General features: G+C 39.7%; 1 protein-coding gene across 1 annotated transcript in view; it reads left to right on the top strand.

Annotated features, from left to right (window-relative positions):
• The window catches only part of b3gat2 (beta-1,3-glucuronyltransferase 2 (glucuronosyltransferase S)), a 56,064-nt gene that overhangs the window by 23,254 nt on the left and 16,587 nt on the right, over positions 1-16,223 (top strand). Inside the window, exon 2 of the mRNA XM_034681254.1 lies at positions 4,225-4,369. Within this exon, the coding sequence (XP_034537145.1) occupies positions 4,225-4,369 (145 nt within the window). The remainder of the gene's footprint in view (positions 1-4,224; positions 4,370-16,223) is intronic.

The raw sequence follows: 16,223 nt of genomic DNA on the forward strand, positions 1-16,223 counted from the left end.
ATGACCTCAATTTCAAAGTGCTTTGTACAGGCACTTACTGTTGCTATGTTCCAGAAATTGTCTCATAGCTTTCAATTCCCCTGATGGTGACAATTGAGTCTGTTTTCAATTGCTCTACATGTTTCATGTTGTAGAAAATTTGACAAAGAAAATATAGGACACCAAAGGGAAATCATGTATATCCTTGAATTAGTAGCAGCTAAGACCCGGGACTCGTACCCTTGAAAAAAAACAAGTTTGCTCCTGTTGAAAAAGATGAAATAAAAAAAAAAGAAAAAAAAAGAGTCCCACCCTTTCTTGATTTTGGTTAGAGAGAAGGGACATTAAAAGTACTGGTCACCTAAAGTTTGGACCCCTCTAAGTCAAGTCAGTATATCTGGATATGTCTGATGCCTGTCAAGAGTGTCCTCTTAAATTCTGTATAATAAAGTGAAGCTGACTGAGCTCTGAGGTGCAGTAACCAATCTAAGGATCATTAACAGTCAAACTAGGACTTAACCACTGAGCCAAACTAACGATTGCACTCCAAGAAGAGATCTGGGAATGACCATGCAGAGTCAGCCTGTCTTTCTTCCTCTTTCTCTCAGTCTCTTTTCATCCGTTGTTTCTAAGCCAGAGAGTCTTTGAAAATGACCTGAGAGAGAAAAGCAGGCAGCAGCAAAAGAAGCAGGGGGAAGGGTTTTAGAGTTACACAGGGAAACTCATGGGGCCACAGAATTAACAGAAGAGGCTTCAAAGCTGCTAGTGTCAGTCAGGGGCCCCGTCAGGAGGCTTTAGGGTTGGGGGCAAAAGAGATGAAAAGAAGGGGAGGCGGTGAAGGAAAGGAAGAGTTGCTCACTGTCAGGTCAGACACTGACTGGTTCATTTTTATCCTCTCCTCCTTATTCAGCAGAACCTACAGATAAAACCACCCACAGTCTTGTTACTTATTGGTTCATATCTGACAGTTAGATATAAATAAATGTCAATCTCCTGTTGTTATCTCATTGCTTTATCACAGCAGGGATTCAGCCAGTGCATGAAAGATTTTACATTTCTGTTTCAAGTGGCTTTATTTTTTTTTAACAATTTGTCTAAAATAACGAGAACAGCAGGAGAGTTTATCAGCAAGGTTTTTGAGTATGGACAATTTGTTTCCACACACTTCCTTCTGGAGATTTATAAAAAGCTAAAAATCGATGCCTTAATGTGAATATAAGTGTTCATTTTTTTTTGTTTTTTTTTTGCATTGGACAATCTAGTCCTCATGCTAAGCTAAGGAAATCCTTAATAAGATTCCCTGTATGTCTCAAAATTCTAAATTTGAGACCCTTCAAAAACAAGATGATGCATCTAAAGGGTTTATTATTATTATGAGATAATACAATGTATCCTTAGTGTGAATGCCTGAAGCAGACAAGCATCCATACATTTTGGTACCCAGGAAAAATAAGTCTGTCTCTCAAGAAAAAAAACAATGTTATTTTACTGTCAGGGAAAAACCAGCATCATTATTTCAAATTGGCTTCAGTCAAAAACAACAACAGTTGTTTTCTTGAGAACACATTTCAGATACCAATATTTCAAATACCTTCACTTTTGTAGACAAGTGCAGAAATGGACAGTAGACTGACACTTGAGATAACACAGCAGGTTTTGTCTTCATAATGGATCAACTTCTGGCGAACTTGAAAATAAAAAATAAGGGCTGACATTTTATAGTCCAGACATGGAAAATTAAACCTGTTTCTATCTTTGTTTGATTTTAACAACCTCAGGGATACTAGTTATGATCATCTGATGTTGAGTTGAGATCAAGTTAACTTCTTATCTCAGTAAATAGATTATATGGATGCATGTCCTCTTGGGGCTTCTGTACAAACATTGCTTTAAAGTTAATGTTTTATTTAAGAAGTAAGATGCATAAAATATGGAATGATACAACTTGATAGTAAAAAATGAATCAACCGTACAGCAGGGATGATGATGAAATTTGCCAAAAACATTGAAATAATGTTAAGACATAAAACTATCCACATTTTTTGCAGCTCAAGTGTGTCAAAAGTACTGTATGTAAATGTGTGTATGATTGCACTGACTGATTTAGCCTATTTTAATTATATGATCAGGATATATCCAGGATTGACACATTTTGTTTTCTACTACACTCAACACTCAAGTGGTCACAGTCTAGTCCAACAGAGAAGTTTGCAAATCCACTAAATGCTTCCACTACAGTATTGTTTTGAGTTTAAGACCTGTTTCACTTTTCTTGCTGTAAAACTCAGTGTGCAGTTTAGCTTGTGTCTCTGAGTTTGTGGTTCAATATGAGCTGTGCTTGAGGCAGACGTCCTTTAATTAAAATGCCAATATCAGATTGACAGATTTCCCCATCTTTAATCCATCAACATAAACCTTTTCTGTACCTGAATAGTCACTCACTGGGCCATCACTGCTTTCTGCTTCCATTCCTCAATGTGGAAAAACAGGACAATAATCCAAATGTCTCTAAAATGACCCACCGACAAGCACGTTAAATTCCTCTTGGTAATTTTATTTTAATAGACAATCAGACGTCTTCCCTTAATGCTTTCCACATGGTAGGTCCTCTCCTACATAAAGTTTGCCACAGTGCTGGGAATCCCCTCCACACAGTATGCTCTACATACGCTTTGCTAGCTATGTCTGTAAGAGCTGGAACTCAGTGTGATGCCTGGGTGCAGTAATGCAGCACTGCCGAATGATTTGGTTTTGTTCTGTTGTTTTGTCATGAGCAACCGGCTCCAGGCTGTTTGGCTGAGGGATGAAGAGTAGCGTCTGAATGAACAGGCTTCAGGGTGGCCGTGGCTGGAAAATAGAATCTCACACATACTCTCTCTCTCTCTCTCTCAAACACACACACACACACAAGCGCACGCACACGCACACACACACACACAGACAAAATCCAGTTGTCTGATACTGCAACACACTAACACATCCGGCCCCACACAGTCTTCTTGCTCTGTCTCTTGTCTCATTTCTCGTCACACTGCTTCCGGCTGTGTATGAATTCATTCACTGTGGAGCAAGCAGGAGGCTCAGTGCAGCAGAGTTTCATTTAGTCCTGTATTCAGTTAGCCACAGAGTCCCTGAACACTCTCAGACACAATACAGATGAAATCACAGCTCTCTAATCACTCATGAAGAGTGATACAAGGAATTCATTCGCAACTTCACCAGTGTGTTAACTGACTTTGTCTGTCTTCACTGCATCAACGCTGAATGGATATAGTTATCATGTCTACATTGACTTTTGGGAGCTTGTACTGAGGTTGAAAAAGAACCAGGCTGATCACTGAAACATGTCGCCCTACAAGGGAAAGCTGACCAAAAACTAAGTTACTTCATAAAGTGCATCTAATTTTTTAAAATGCTTAGTTATTTGTGTTTTTTTTGCAATGATTGAACACAACACAGACACATATACCCTCTCACAGAAAGCGTTAATGTTTCTGGTGATAACATCATCCAGAGTCACAAAATAGAAACTGTGACACTCTCCTGCTCACCTGCAGAGTCTCTGTTACGCCAGTGTTTCTTATAAATCACACATCAGATGATATCTTACAAATAAAGTGGCGAGAACCCAAAATACACAGATTGTTTTTCCGTCAAAGGGGCTAGAAAAATGCCAAATAAAATACATCATGATGTAGACTTGCATAGAGCCTGATTTATTTAATCGTCTTATCACCTGCAGGTCAAGAAAAACAAACAACTTTCAAAATGCTTTTTTTCCCCAGAAGACTTTCTACTGACTTTTTCTCCCACTTGAGGACAACAGACATATTTGAAAGCTGGTTGGTTCTTGCAGCACAGCATCACTCTCATTTTCTGCTTATGTTCTACTTTAGTTCAGCGTGGCACAGATTTTCACATCTTCAGGGCGGCTGTGGTTCAGTGGTAGAGCACGTAGTCCCTCTAAGCTGTTGCAGTAACATAAGTGTCCTGGAGAAAGACACTGAAACCAAATCACACCTGGTGGCCTTGCACGCATGCATGTGAATGGGATTACCGACCGGCAATTTATCTAGCATACTCTGTCATCAGTGTACAAATGTGGTTTGAATGTGACATGTATTTGGTTTGGTTGCTTTGGTTGGTCTCAAGAATATAAGAGTGCTACATGGGTGCAGCACGTTTAACATTGACTTTGTTTGTAGTCACACTGAACCAACCCCTCTTCTTCTTTCGTCTTTGCAGATGCGTAGTACACGAGGCGTTTCTATTTGGCCTGTGGGATTTGTAGGAGGCAGAGCGTATGAACGACCCCTGGTGTCCGGGGGTAAAGTTGTGGGCTGGTACACCGGCTGGAGGCCAGATCGACCCTTTGCCACTGACATGGCAGGTAAGAAGAAACTAAAGGGGGACACTTTGTGCAGTACAACTTCCATCCATCCATTAACTCAATCATCAGAGGGTCATGAGGAGAAGTAGCTGATCCCAGCTAACACTGAGTAAGAGCTGGGTTACAACCCAGACATGTTTCAAGACTTAAATTATGATGATTATGGCTTATCACGAAAAAAAACAAGAAAAACAGTATCTCAAAATGACGACAACATTTCCCAAGATCAACTGGAAAAAAATGACAACAAACATTTAAAATACAGATATGTTCAACTACTGAAAAGTATGTTCATTTGTGCTCTCAACACTTGGTTTAATTGGAGATTGTTAGAACTAGCTAAATAAAATGATAGACCTGGCTCAGTCAGTATCAGCTGATAGCCAAGCTTCTGTCCCTGTTCTCTGGCAGCTGTCTGGGACCCTCCGTGGCTATTATTACACTAAACAATTGACAAGTATCTTATAGAACCCCACTACAAAAAACACATCATTCACATATTTCCACATACTCTGTAAAAACAGTTGACCCATGTCTTCTGGGACTGTTGAGAAGCTTTGTTATGTTTGAAAGGAGAGTCACATTTGGTTTGATTTTAGACACAATACATTTAATTTTATAAGACAAAAAATCTGTGTTACACTGTAAACAGTACTTCTAACTCATAGCCATTAGGGGTACGGCACTCAAAACCAGCTATTTAAGTTGAACCAAAAATTAATTATTGAGTTATCGGAACGATTAATGTTGTTTTAATTATATGTGGATCAATTTTTAATATCCATGTCCAAATAACATCTTTTGAGTGTACAGAGGGATGCTGCGTATGACGTCATCAACGTCACCACATAAGTTACAATGTTACATGTCATTTAGCAGACGCTTTTATCCAAAGCGACGTACATACGAGTAAGTCTTTACAGACTTGAAAAAACACAATGGCTGTGCTTCGCGTAGCGGCAAGTAACGAGGAAAGACAATGCCAAACTGCTGTACCAGTACAGGGAAGACAAACAATGATCCAACAAGGGACAGGGAAAACAGAGGAACTAAATACACAGAGTAATCAACACAGGTGTGAAACACAGGACACAGGTGAAACTAATCACGTTAATCACAAAAGGAGGGAAACACACAAGGGCATGACGTAAAACTAAACTGGAAACATAAGGATTCAGAACTACAAAATAAAACAGTAAACACAAAACAAGACAAAGGAAACACAACAAGAGACATGGATCATTAAATACTCAAAGGGAGACAAAGGATAACTAATACAGAATAAACACGGGGAGGAACCAAGGCATGAAACACAAGGAAAAAACTAAAGTAACCAAGCCATGACATGTAGGCTACTCAGTTTCATCTAGTATGAACAAAAAAGAAAAGAAAAATGTAACTAACAAATTTGTGTTCAGGAAACTTGAAAATAATAATAAACTGAAATCGTATTTTATAAGTTCAGTTATACTCAAAATTGTATTTCCGCTACTTAAAAACTCTTGTGTTATCAGTTACAACAAACATTTTGAGTCATTTCTACTTGTTCGGGTTTACAGTGTAGGATTCGATTCAACAGGTTGTGACCCTGATTTCATGGAAGAGAAAAAGAGAAAAGAGCGATTAGGATCACAATTTAGCTTAACCCAAATTTAATTTAGAACATCAGTTCTTATTTATTTACTCATTATTTTGTAGGACTAAATGTTTTGTTTTGTATTAAAAACTGTTTTTGCAGGAGCCTCTTTGCTGGCTTGTGTCACACGGTAGGCTGCTAATAAAACAATATTGTAGACTGAGAAAAATTAGATATTCATGTCACATCTGGAGGTCAAAACTTTGCAGTGGAACTGAAAAATAGAGTTGGTAAAAAGCTCACAGCACTTTCTCTGATCTATACTGAGCGGGAAACTCTCCTCCTTTAAGTCCTGAACCCTCTGCGAAAGAAACATCAAACAATTTAATTGATCGCTTCATTGATTACAGAACATTTAAAGTCAGCTGGACTATTTAGGCCTGATGGCTTTCATCAGAGAGAACAAACAGAAGCAGTACGCTGATGTCTTTCTTTCTTTCTTTCTTTCTTTCTTTCTTTCTTTCTTTCTTTCTTTCTTTTTTCCACTCTATCTTTCTTTCTCTCTCTTGCTCTCTCCTTTCCTTGCTGTGTGTTCACCTGAAGAGATCAGACAGCTTTCCTATGGAGCTTCTGTTTTTCATGGATTAATTTACCATAAAATGAGATCTGATCTTTCCAATTTAATATTCCCACAGTGATTCCTTCACGCAGGAGCTCCTGTGTTACCCTGCCTGATTGTTTATTCCTCAGATAAACTACAAAGCAGGACCGCAGAGTCGTGTGGAATAAAACTGTTCTGAAAAGCAACAGATTAGATTTGATCAGAGCTGAGGGAACCCCATGGTTTCGGAATGAAAGTCTGAGGCATCCAGAAACTCACCTGTTTATGTTTTCAGTCTCAGACAGACTCCCTGGGCCTCTGTGCAGACTTTAAACAAGTCTGTCCTCATTCTGAAACATACTGAAACACGAACTTCTACATCGTGTGTATGAAGAGTTTTGTGTTTCAAATAACCTCTAAAACTGATCATTGATCATTGTTAGTGGAGTTTAGGGGCTGCATGGAGGTGCAGTGGTGTGTGCTGTTGTCTCATAGCAAGAAGTTGCTTGGTTCGAACCCCTTGCTGGGCAGGTTCTTTTCTGTGTGGAGTTTGCATGTTCTCCCTATGCATGGGTGGGTACTCCCGCTTCCCAAGTCAACAACATGCTCATCAAGTTGATTGGTCACTCCTCTAAGTTGTCCATAGGTGTGACAGAGTGTGTGAGTGAAGGGTGTTTGTCTCTCCATGTTAGACCCGTGGTGGACAGGCAACCTGTCCAGGGAGTATCCCGCCCAATGACAGCTGGGAAAGGCTCCAGCCCTGCTGTGAGTCTGAAAGGGGTTAGCAGTGAAGTTAATGGATGGGTGGATAGATAGAAGTGTTTACTCAAGAAGAAAAATGTTCCAATCATGCAGCAGATATTACATTTATGAAAATGTAAAGTACTAATCTATTTCTTGTAGGTCTCAGTTTCGTAGTAAATTAAACATAGGCTTCAGTCAAGCTCATGTCAGTGTGATGTACACAAGAGTTGATGTTCTTGTGATTTACTTGCATTCTTAAGTTTGCCGAGATAACATCATGATGCAGGTTTGTGAAAAATAGTAATGCAGGCTTTGTCAGGCTTGTCCTCAAGAGGAGAGGAAAACAATGTTTTAAATGCTTGTTCGTTGAACAAAGGTCAGATAGATTATTTCCCTATCATCTCAGGTAACTTGCTACCATAGCCTGCTGATATTGGTCAATCCTATTCAAAGACAAATATTCTACCAAAGTACAAAGGGACGTCGGAACGCTTCTGAATCTGAAAATCCAGACCTCTATAGATTTTCATGTAGAATCTGTAAGCGGAGAAACAGTTCATGGATTCGTGACTGAACTTTTTTTGTTAAGCTGCACTGGTGTAGACGATGCAGTCTGTCTTTGGGGTCTCGCAGACAGTTTCAACTGTCTTTGTTCATGATTCTTGTTGTGTTCAAGAGACTCCACAGCATGCAGTTTCTTAAATGGAGTCTTTTTTCAATCAAATCATCACTCCACAAGGTTTATATACCCAACTGAAAACCACTGTTTTCTTTAGATGCATGATTATGACGTGATGAGGGAAAAAAGATTTTGAAAAGTCAGCCTGGTTCCTTTTATATCCCAGCATGCTTTGCACAGTGCAGCGGCTGCTTACAATACATAATGCATGGAGGTGGATTTTCAGGTCGCGTGTAGTGGGCGATGGTGGCGGCTACAGTGGTTGTCATGACAGTACTGTCTGTGACAAAGCTTAAGCTAGTATAGCCCTATCTTCTGGGTAAAAAACAGTTTAACAATAAAATACCTCTCTGCATTGTATCCCTTACATATTGGTTGCACTAATGTAGAAGACGCCAAACACTTTTTGAGTAAGTGTGCCTTTTACAATAAATTCTCAAGCATTTAATTTCTAGTACTCACTTTGGTAAAGCGCATAAAAGTAGAAACTTCATGAGAATGCATACGAGTTATGTGAGTGCTAAAGGAAACATATGGAGTTGTCTTTGGTTATTGCAACCCTGATTTAAAGAAAGACTCTTCCTCACTACTCAGTAAACACCTTCATCTACATCTACAGCATGGAAACCAATCAGAGGAAAGCTCAGCTGCAGTGTGCTCTGTCCGGACAGAAAATAATTCATCACACTGACCAAATAATAACATCTCGTCAGTCACAGCTCATTATCCTCCTTCCCCCGCCAGAAACACACACTTTGACACACACTGAATTAAGCTCTTTGCTTCAGACAGTTAATGTTAATGAATAATATCTGATGTACAAGTGTTGTTTCATTAGAGAAACAAATGATGCAATGATTCCAAACACGTGTATGAAAACAGCCAAGGGCACTCTCTCTAACACACGCCCACACATGCACACACGCACACGCACACGCATACACACACACACACACACACACACACACACACACACACACACACACACACACACACACACACACACACACACACACACAGGTCTGCCTCTGGGATTAGTGTTAATTAAGTCATGATAACAAGAGTGAGCTTCTGGTTATTCTCTCTTCCACCTTTCCTGCACCAACCCGGCCAAGTTCTCATCCCTCCATTCAGCCGGCTCCTTCCACCTGATCTCACTCACACTCTCACACAGAAACACACACAGAAACATACACACACACACACACACACACACACACACACACACACACACACACACACACACACACACACACTGTGATTACCAGCCTCACTTTTACGCTGCACCTCATAATTACACTGTCAGTGTGTAAAGCTAAGATTTACTGCTCTGGCTGTTGTATTATTATTTTTGATTTAAATCCTGCAAGAAAACAATAGCTGCTCGGAACGGACGGTCCCGAACTTTATTTGCTCAAAAATTATTATTCATGAGATTTACAATGGTGCATCTGCAGAGCGCTCAGTAAGTACCACTGCGTGTCCTCGTAGTATTGTGTTATACAGCATTGCATTGTTAGCCTCTCATCTATGGCTCTGTCTCATTTATGCAGACACAGCGGAGCCTGGACAATGGTGGTGTGGAGTACTATTAACCTCAGTGTGTGTCTGATTATATACACTGCCACACACACAATTACTGCGTCTATTTGAGGGACACGCAAGCAGGCACCTGCCAGCACTTGAACTGATAAGAGTGGACAAGCGTACGTGTACGAGGACACACAAATGCACACATGCAATTTTCCAGAAGCGAATTAGAGCTGCATCTTCACAAAAACAGACCAATTGAGTATTGGTGTGCTGCCACAGAGGACACAGACATGCACGCTTCATGCACACAAAGCACACACTGACACACATACACAAAGACGTCTGTACCTTTGGTTGAAGTGGTGCTTGTGGCTTAGGAGTGTTGACTGAGACAAGGACATGAAAGTGTTTAACCCTCAGTAACCCCAGTGTTTGTCCCTGGCTCCTGAGATGGTGAGATGAGAGGAGCAGAGAGGAGGAGGAGCGGAGGAACAGAGTGCACAGAGCAGTCCTCCTGCTCTTGAGTACTGTGATAAAAGTACAAAAAGATAGGAGGAAAAATACATTATTAAAATGTGTTGTAAAATCTATACAATATATGTTATTTTGAGGAAATGAAGATGAAAAACTGTCATTGGTTGTTGACTTTCACACCCTACAGAGACTATATCCCTTGAATTTGACTTGTGACCATTTGCTGCGTGTCATTCCCCACTCTCTACTCTCTCTACTTATAGTTCTATCCACTGTCCTATCCTCTGAATAAAGACATTAAAAGGCCAAAAGAGTTATCTTAAAAAGAAGCTCCTGTCATGCTTTCTGTATCTCTCTGACTGGGGGCAAGTCTTCCTCTGATAAAGGGCTCTGATAATGGGCAGAGGGATGCTGACAACTCTCCCTGCTGTCCCAGTTGTTTGTCTTGGCACTGTTTGGTGGCTAACTGAAACAGACTGAGTAAAAGCTGAGTAAACTCAGTATCACAGCTCCAGGGACAGGTTGCACCTCCTGAGCTGGTGCAGGAAGAACATCCTCTGTATGCCTTTTTGAGTCTAACAAAAGTTTTTTTTTTTTACAGAATTCAGCTGACTACGAAGCAGTTCCTGTAAATTTCATGTTTGGACCTCTCAGGGACATTTGGGACCTGGATTTTGATTTGCCATTGTTGTTATCTCCATGCCTGTAAACTTCTGTTAGAGGCCTTTACAAAGACATGATCCATGGACTCATCATTCAGATGCAACTTTAATGAAGGGTACATTGCTAATAAGACCATTGTAGAGTAAAGTTCTGTATTTACTGTGTCCTCTGAGAGACATTGGGACTGTAGTCCTATTGGATGGTGTTTTCTGCTTGATGTTGGCTTTGTTGGTTCTGTTGTTTTGTGGTTGCCATTGTGTTTTTGAATGACACGTTGCAGTGTCGACCTGTCAGTCAAACTGTGCAGTCAGTACTGTGGCTCTTTGTGTGATTAGTTGTCTTTGTCTTTAATAAGAACTGAAACGAAACCTGTTTTTCAGAGGATTTTCAGAGACCAGATACACTACGAGCTGAAGTGAATTAAAGAGGGATCATACAGTGTTTTTTAAACGGATAATATATGGTGCACATATCATTTTAATGTCACACTGTTGTGGTTGCAGAGTGTGATAATAACTGTTTTTGCCCTGGAGGTGAACTCTTTGTTTTGTAATCATAACTTAAAACTGAATCAGAAAGTGATGAACAGAGGCGGGGAGAACAGAGAGAGAAATACAGACAGGAAACCATAATAAAAAATTATCGTATGCTGGGATGTAAAACTGGAGAACACAGTGATCACATTGTTCCCTCGGGAAACAAAGCCTTAGGATTTCAACTCAATGAGGTGAATCAATAAAGGAGGCGAGGCTTTGCCAGGAACCTGCATTTTATCTTGTTTTTTCAGATCTGATATCTCATTGTGAGTTTTTTTAACTGTTCAATAGATTTAATTTATGAATGATCTTTTAACATTTTTAATAATGCATTACAACACAGGGTTCTCTTATATGGATTAATTACTTTACAACAATGTCATAACTCCTCTCCTTTATCTCTTGAAGCTCAGGGCACTTCATGAAGCTTTACTGTATGAAAAGTCAATTTCACATTAAAAATGTATTTCCATTTGTACACGAAAAAATTCTCCACTGGAGGCTGATCAGTAATAAGTAGGTTATATAGGTTGGGTGCTGGCAGCAGGCTGCTGCCAGAATGTCACAACTATTTATGTGTGCAACTAGTAAGCTGTAATTTACTGTCTTTGCATGATTTTATTGTAGTTCAGGTCTCTCAGTTTTGAGTTATGCTTAGTTTGCTTCAAGAGTGATTTTGCTGCGTACAGTTTTTTTTTTTCTAGTAAATTTTTTTCAAACCTACAGTACCTGCTCCTGTGTGCGAGTTTGCTTCTGGGTCCTCCAATCTACCTTGTGTCAGTTTGATCTGTGAGGGAAATTCAGCACTTCTTCTGCACCGTGCCCTGATAGTTCCTGGGTGAGCCATCAGATAGAAAACAGAGAGTGAAAGGACTCTCTTTGCTGCAGGATAAAGTTCATAAAATTATTATGGGCCCGTAGAAGTCAACTGTCGTCAACAGACACTGAGCTTAAACAGTTTTAAAATACCTAAAATAAAAAGCTCAAGTCAGTTGAACTCACTACTTGTAAAGGGTGTTTCACTCCACAATAGTAACAAATCCCATAGATCTGCACAGACATGTGGGTCAGCTGAAGTAGGTCTGGAGTAAAGCAGGACAAGGTTAATGCAGAGTCTGGGTTATCACCTCTTGGACAAAGATAACTGAGATAATTTGTGTTCTCTGTATCAGAAAGACAGACTGCAGGTTAGAGGATGGACATGTAGTGATTTCTCTCATATCTATAGGCTCCACCTGAGCTGCATGCTTCTGCCTGCAGTATGGATAAAACAGGGGAAAATATACACTTGGTAGTAGAGTGACGAAACAACACTAGCTCATGTCAATTAAATAGTGCTTTATTTGACATGACCACAGAGTAGTTCACTCTTTTGGACTGCCGACTTTGTTCGAAATATAAATTCATGGACATGAACCAAAGTTAATTTCAATCTGTCTAAACTGAACTTTGAGCCATCGCACTGTAAGTGTGGACTTTCACAACACTTGATGGACTGTTTTGTTTAACAGACCGATAAACAGAGAGCTGCATTAATCTATCCCGCTCATGAAAATGCCCAAAAGAAATATGGACTTTAAAAGTAAACTGTAAAAAGACAACCTTTGTAATGCTGCTGATGTGATCCTAAAAGCTGGCTTCACTATCCATGGACTAGTTTCTGCCCTAAATGGTTTTACTTTGTGTTGACTGTATATATTTAGCCCTGAATGATTGCCACATCAGTACAGAGTGTGACTATTCAATCATCATTGGCTCTGTGTGACTCTTCGAAATGGCTCTCAGTCTCAGTGTGGTGTGTTTGTGATGGTTGACCTGTCTTAAATGCAGCAGACTTAAACCTTTAAGGGAGAAGATAAGCCAAACCCATATTTATGTCCACAGTTTCTCTCAGTGTGACCTGGGCTGGCCCTCACATTACTCAGAGGACTGCTGTCTGTGTCTGTGTCAGCTCCTCCAGATAGAGGCATCCCAGAAAATTCTGTTCAGGCAGGAGGAAAGGGAACAGAGAGGAAATGAGGACAATGAATTACTGGGGTTGAATTCCCAAACTGATGCACTGATTGCAAAAGGAGTGCCACCCACTAACGATTTGCATAAATAAATATTCAGTAATTATGCAGAGGCCTTGTGTTCGGAGGTTCACAGCAATTTCGGAAAACATCCTCCTGACACTCTAAAATGGAAACTTCAGCATCCCTCAGAGATGCTGCTTTTTTTTTTTTTTTTAAGTTACACCTTCACACTTGTTTTCCTGATGGGGCCGTAAAGTACTGTATTAATATTTACTCTGTTAATCACATTTTGCAGGCTTTATTCAAGCCAAAGTTTGCATTTTTATTGTGTTTTTCCTCATTTGCAGGGATACACTGATTCAAAACTGTCAAACATCGTCCATTCTATAGTTTCACAGAGGTATTTAAGTTAGCAGAGCTATTGCAACAATTAAAGAAATTTAAGGATTAATAATTAATTAGAAAATTAGTATTTTGTTTTCTTTAAAGGTGACATATCACGCTTTTTTCATCAATATATATTGGTCTAAGAGGTCCCCAAAACATGTCTTTAAAGTTTATGCTCAAAAAAACACTTTGAAATCAGATTTTGGCATGCCTGAAAAACCCTGCTCAGAACGGTCGGTTTTCTCTCTGACCACGCCCCCTCAGGAAGTGGATGTGGCCTCGGTTGTCCAGCACGTTGATCTAATGTTTACATGTTGGCTGAATATACACGGCTGCTCACAGACCCGCGTTACTTCAACCCTCTGAAATTGATCCAGAATCTGATCCTGACGGAGAGGCGCCTGCAGCAGGACCTTTCTGAACGATTGGTCAGATTTTGTGTTTCTTGTTGTTTTATTTGTCAGTATGTCGACGTGTGTCTTGGTACACAGCTACAAACATGTAGCTATGTGGCTATGCTAACTAGCGCTAGCACTTTTCCATGAAAAATAAAAATCATCCACTAGATCTTCAAATCTGCAGACGTGGGGAGTAAAACCAAACTTTGTGTTTATTAAGACAGCCTACAACTAGCATGCCTCCCTCCTAAGCTCCTTGTTAGCACACATGTGTGCAGGTAATGAAAAACGGAGGAGAGTTGAGTTGTATTTTATACAGTCTATGAGCTGAACAAGCTCCGAGCTCTGACTCCGTGACAGACCGGATATTTTTGTGACGTAACAAAAACACGGAAGTCTGAAATGGCTCATTCCAGCACACATTTACAGAAAGGTGTAGAAATCAAAACAGGGGCAGAATGGATTTTTTTCATTTTCGGGGGGTTTGTAGACATGCCAGGGACACATACTTCAGGTAGAGAACCATCAAAAAGTCGATTTTGCATGATATGTCACCTGTAATCTTCAATGAAAATTAAATTAAAATAATTCTGACCTCATACATTTCAAAATGTCAGGCTGATGGACAACAGTCAAAAAGTACAAATGAAATACAACCAAATTATTATTTTCATATTTCTCAAATTAATTCATAAAATAAAAAGTTGAGAAACAAACCCTGGTCAAACTGTTGTTTCTCTTCATTCTAATGTATTATTTTCTTAATTTTGTCCTTTTTGTTTTCTTTATTTTGATTTAAACCTCCTTGTAAATTCACTTGTGCAGGTTTTTTTTTTCAGGAAAATGCAGGTTCAAGGAAGTATGTAGAGCAATTTCTAAATTTAAAATCAAGCACATTCGTGGATATAAAGAAATAAAAGTTAAATTCCAGCTTATTAGAGATATAACCACATCAGAGCACTGTTATGGCTTAGTGGTTAAATCATGTTCCCCATGTACAGAGGGTATAGTCCTTGAAATGGCCCTTTGCTGGTGGCCATTCCTCACTCTCTTTCCCAGTTTCCTGCTCTATCCGCTGTCCTATCTGCGTCACTGCAATGGTTTTAAGCATGGGAAACAATTATCTATGGTTGGACTATGACGAATAGAGCCGAAGACAATACCTCATTATCATAAGAATGTGAGGCCTACATGATTTAGTATGCAGGCTACAGGTTGTCTGTCAACAGTTCTGGTAGGATAGTAAGGGTTTATCTGTCATAACCACTGAATCTCATTAATACTGAATGAAATGCATTTCAGTAACTTTATTTGCCACAAATCTCAGGAAAAAAAGGTTAAATTTTGTGTAGTTTTGTATTTGCATCAGGTTTGTGTGTGTAGTTTTTTTGCATGATCGCTGCATACGCTTTGTCACGTAGTCCTTTTCCTAATGTGCTCATTTTGGCCTTTTGCTTGTATTTCCTGAAGTCGCAGTCTGTTGATCTCTCAGGGCTGCCATAAAAAAAACTAGGTCTGCTGATTTAGCAGAAAGGCTGAGGAAGTAACTCAGCAGGCAGAATGAAGGCAAGAGAAGGTGCTGATCGGATTTGTTTTCTGCCCAGTGGGGGTCCTGAGGCTAAAGTGTGCGGTCTTAAAGGGAAACGCCACCGAGGATAAGACCAGACCTGTAAAGATGAAAGTATGTTTAATCTGGACAGCCCAGCTTACATCTGTCATGAAAGATTAGGACATTCATACATTTTTAAAAACAAGTTCCCCTTTGAGAGTGAATCATATCAGTAACCATCAGAGCCACAGACTGGCCTGTGTATCACCATGCCTGTGTACAAAGAGCATTGTAGCATAGTGTAGCTCCAGGCAATGTTAGTCTGTTGGATTGAAGTCCTTCACTTTGACTGAACTGTTGGATAAGACTGAAACTGACAGAAAAAGAAACAAACCTGACCTTTTAATCTGAAAATTTAATCTACCCCAAATTTCACATGATCTAATACATTACTGTTCAAGAAATACCCCCAAATACTCACCTTCCCATCAGCCTGAATTTTAGATTGTGCTTTGTAATAAAAAGCAAATGCTAGCATGGTTAAATGATAAGCTAAGGTGTTGAATACTATTTATGTATTTACAGTTTGTATCTAACCTTGATTTAGGCAATTTATTAATATCAGAGATCTCCTTTCCAAGGGATGTCTGGCCATGGTTAACAGCTGCATACAATTTTAACAAAGCCTGAGTCTCAGCC

This window comes from Notolabrus celidotus, chromosome 4 (assembly GCF_009762535.1).
Source record: "Notolabrus celidotus isolate fNotCel1 chromosome 4, fNotCel1.pri, whole genome shotgun sequence".
Taxonomy (NCBI): domain Eukaryota; kingdom Metazoa; phylum Chordata; class Actinopteri; order Labriformes; family Labridae; genus Notolabrus; species Notolabrus celidotus.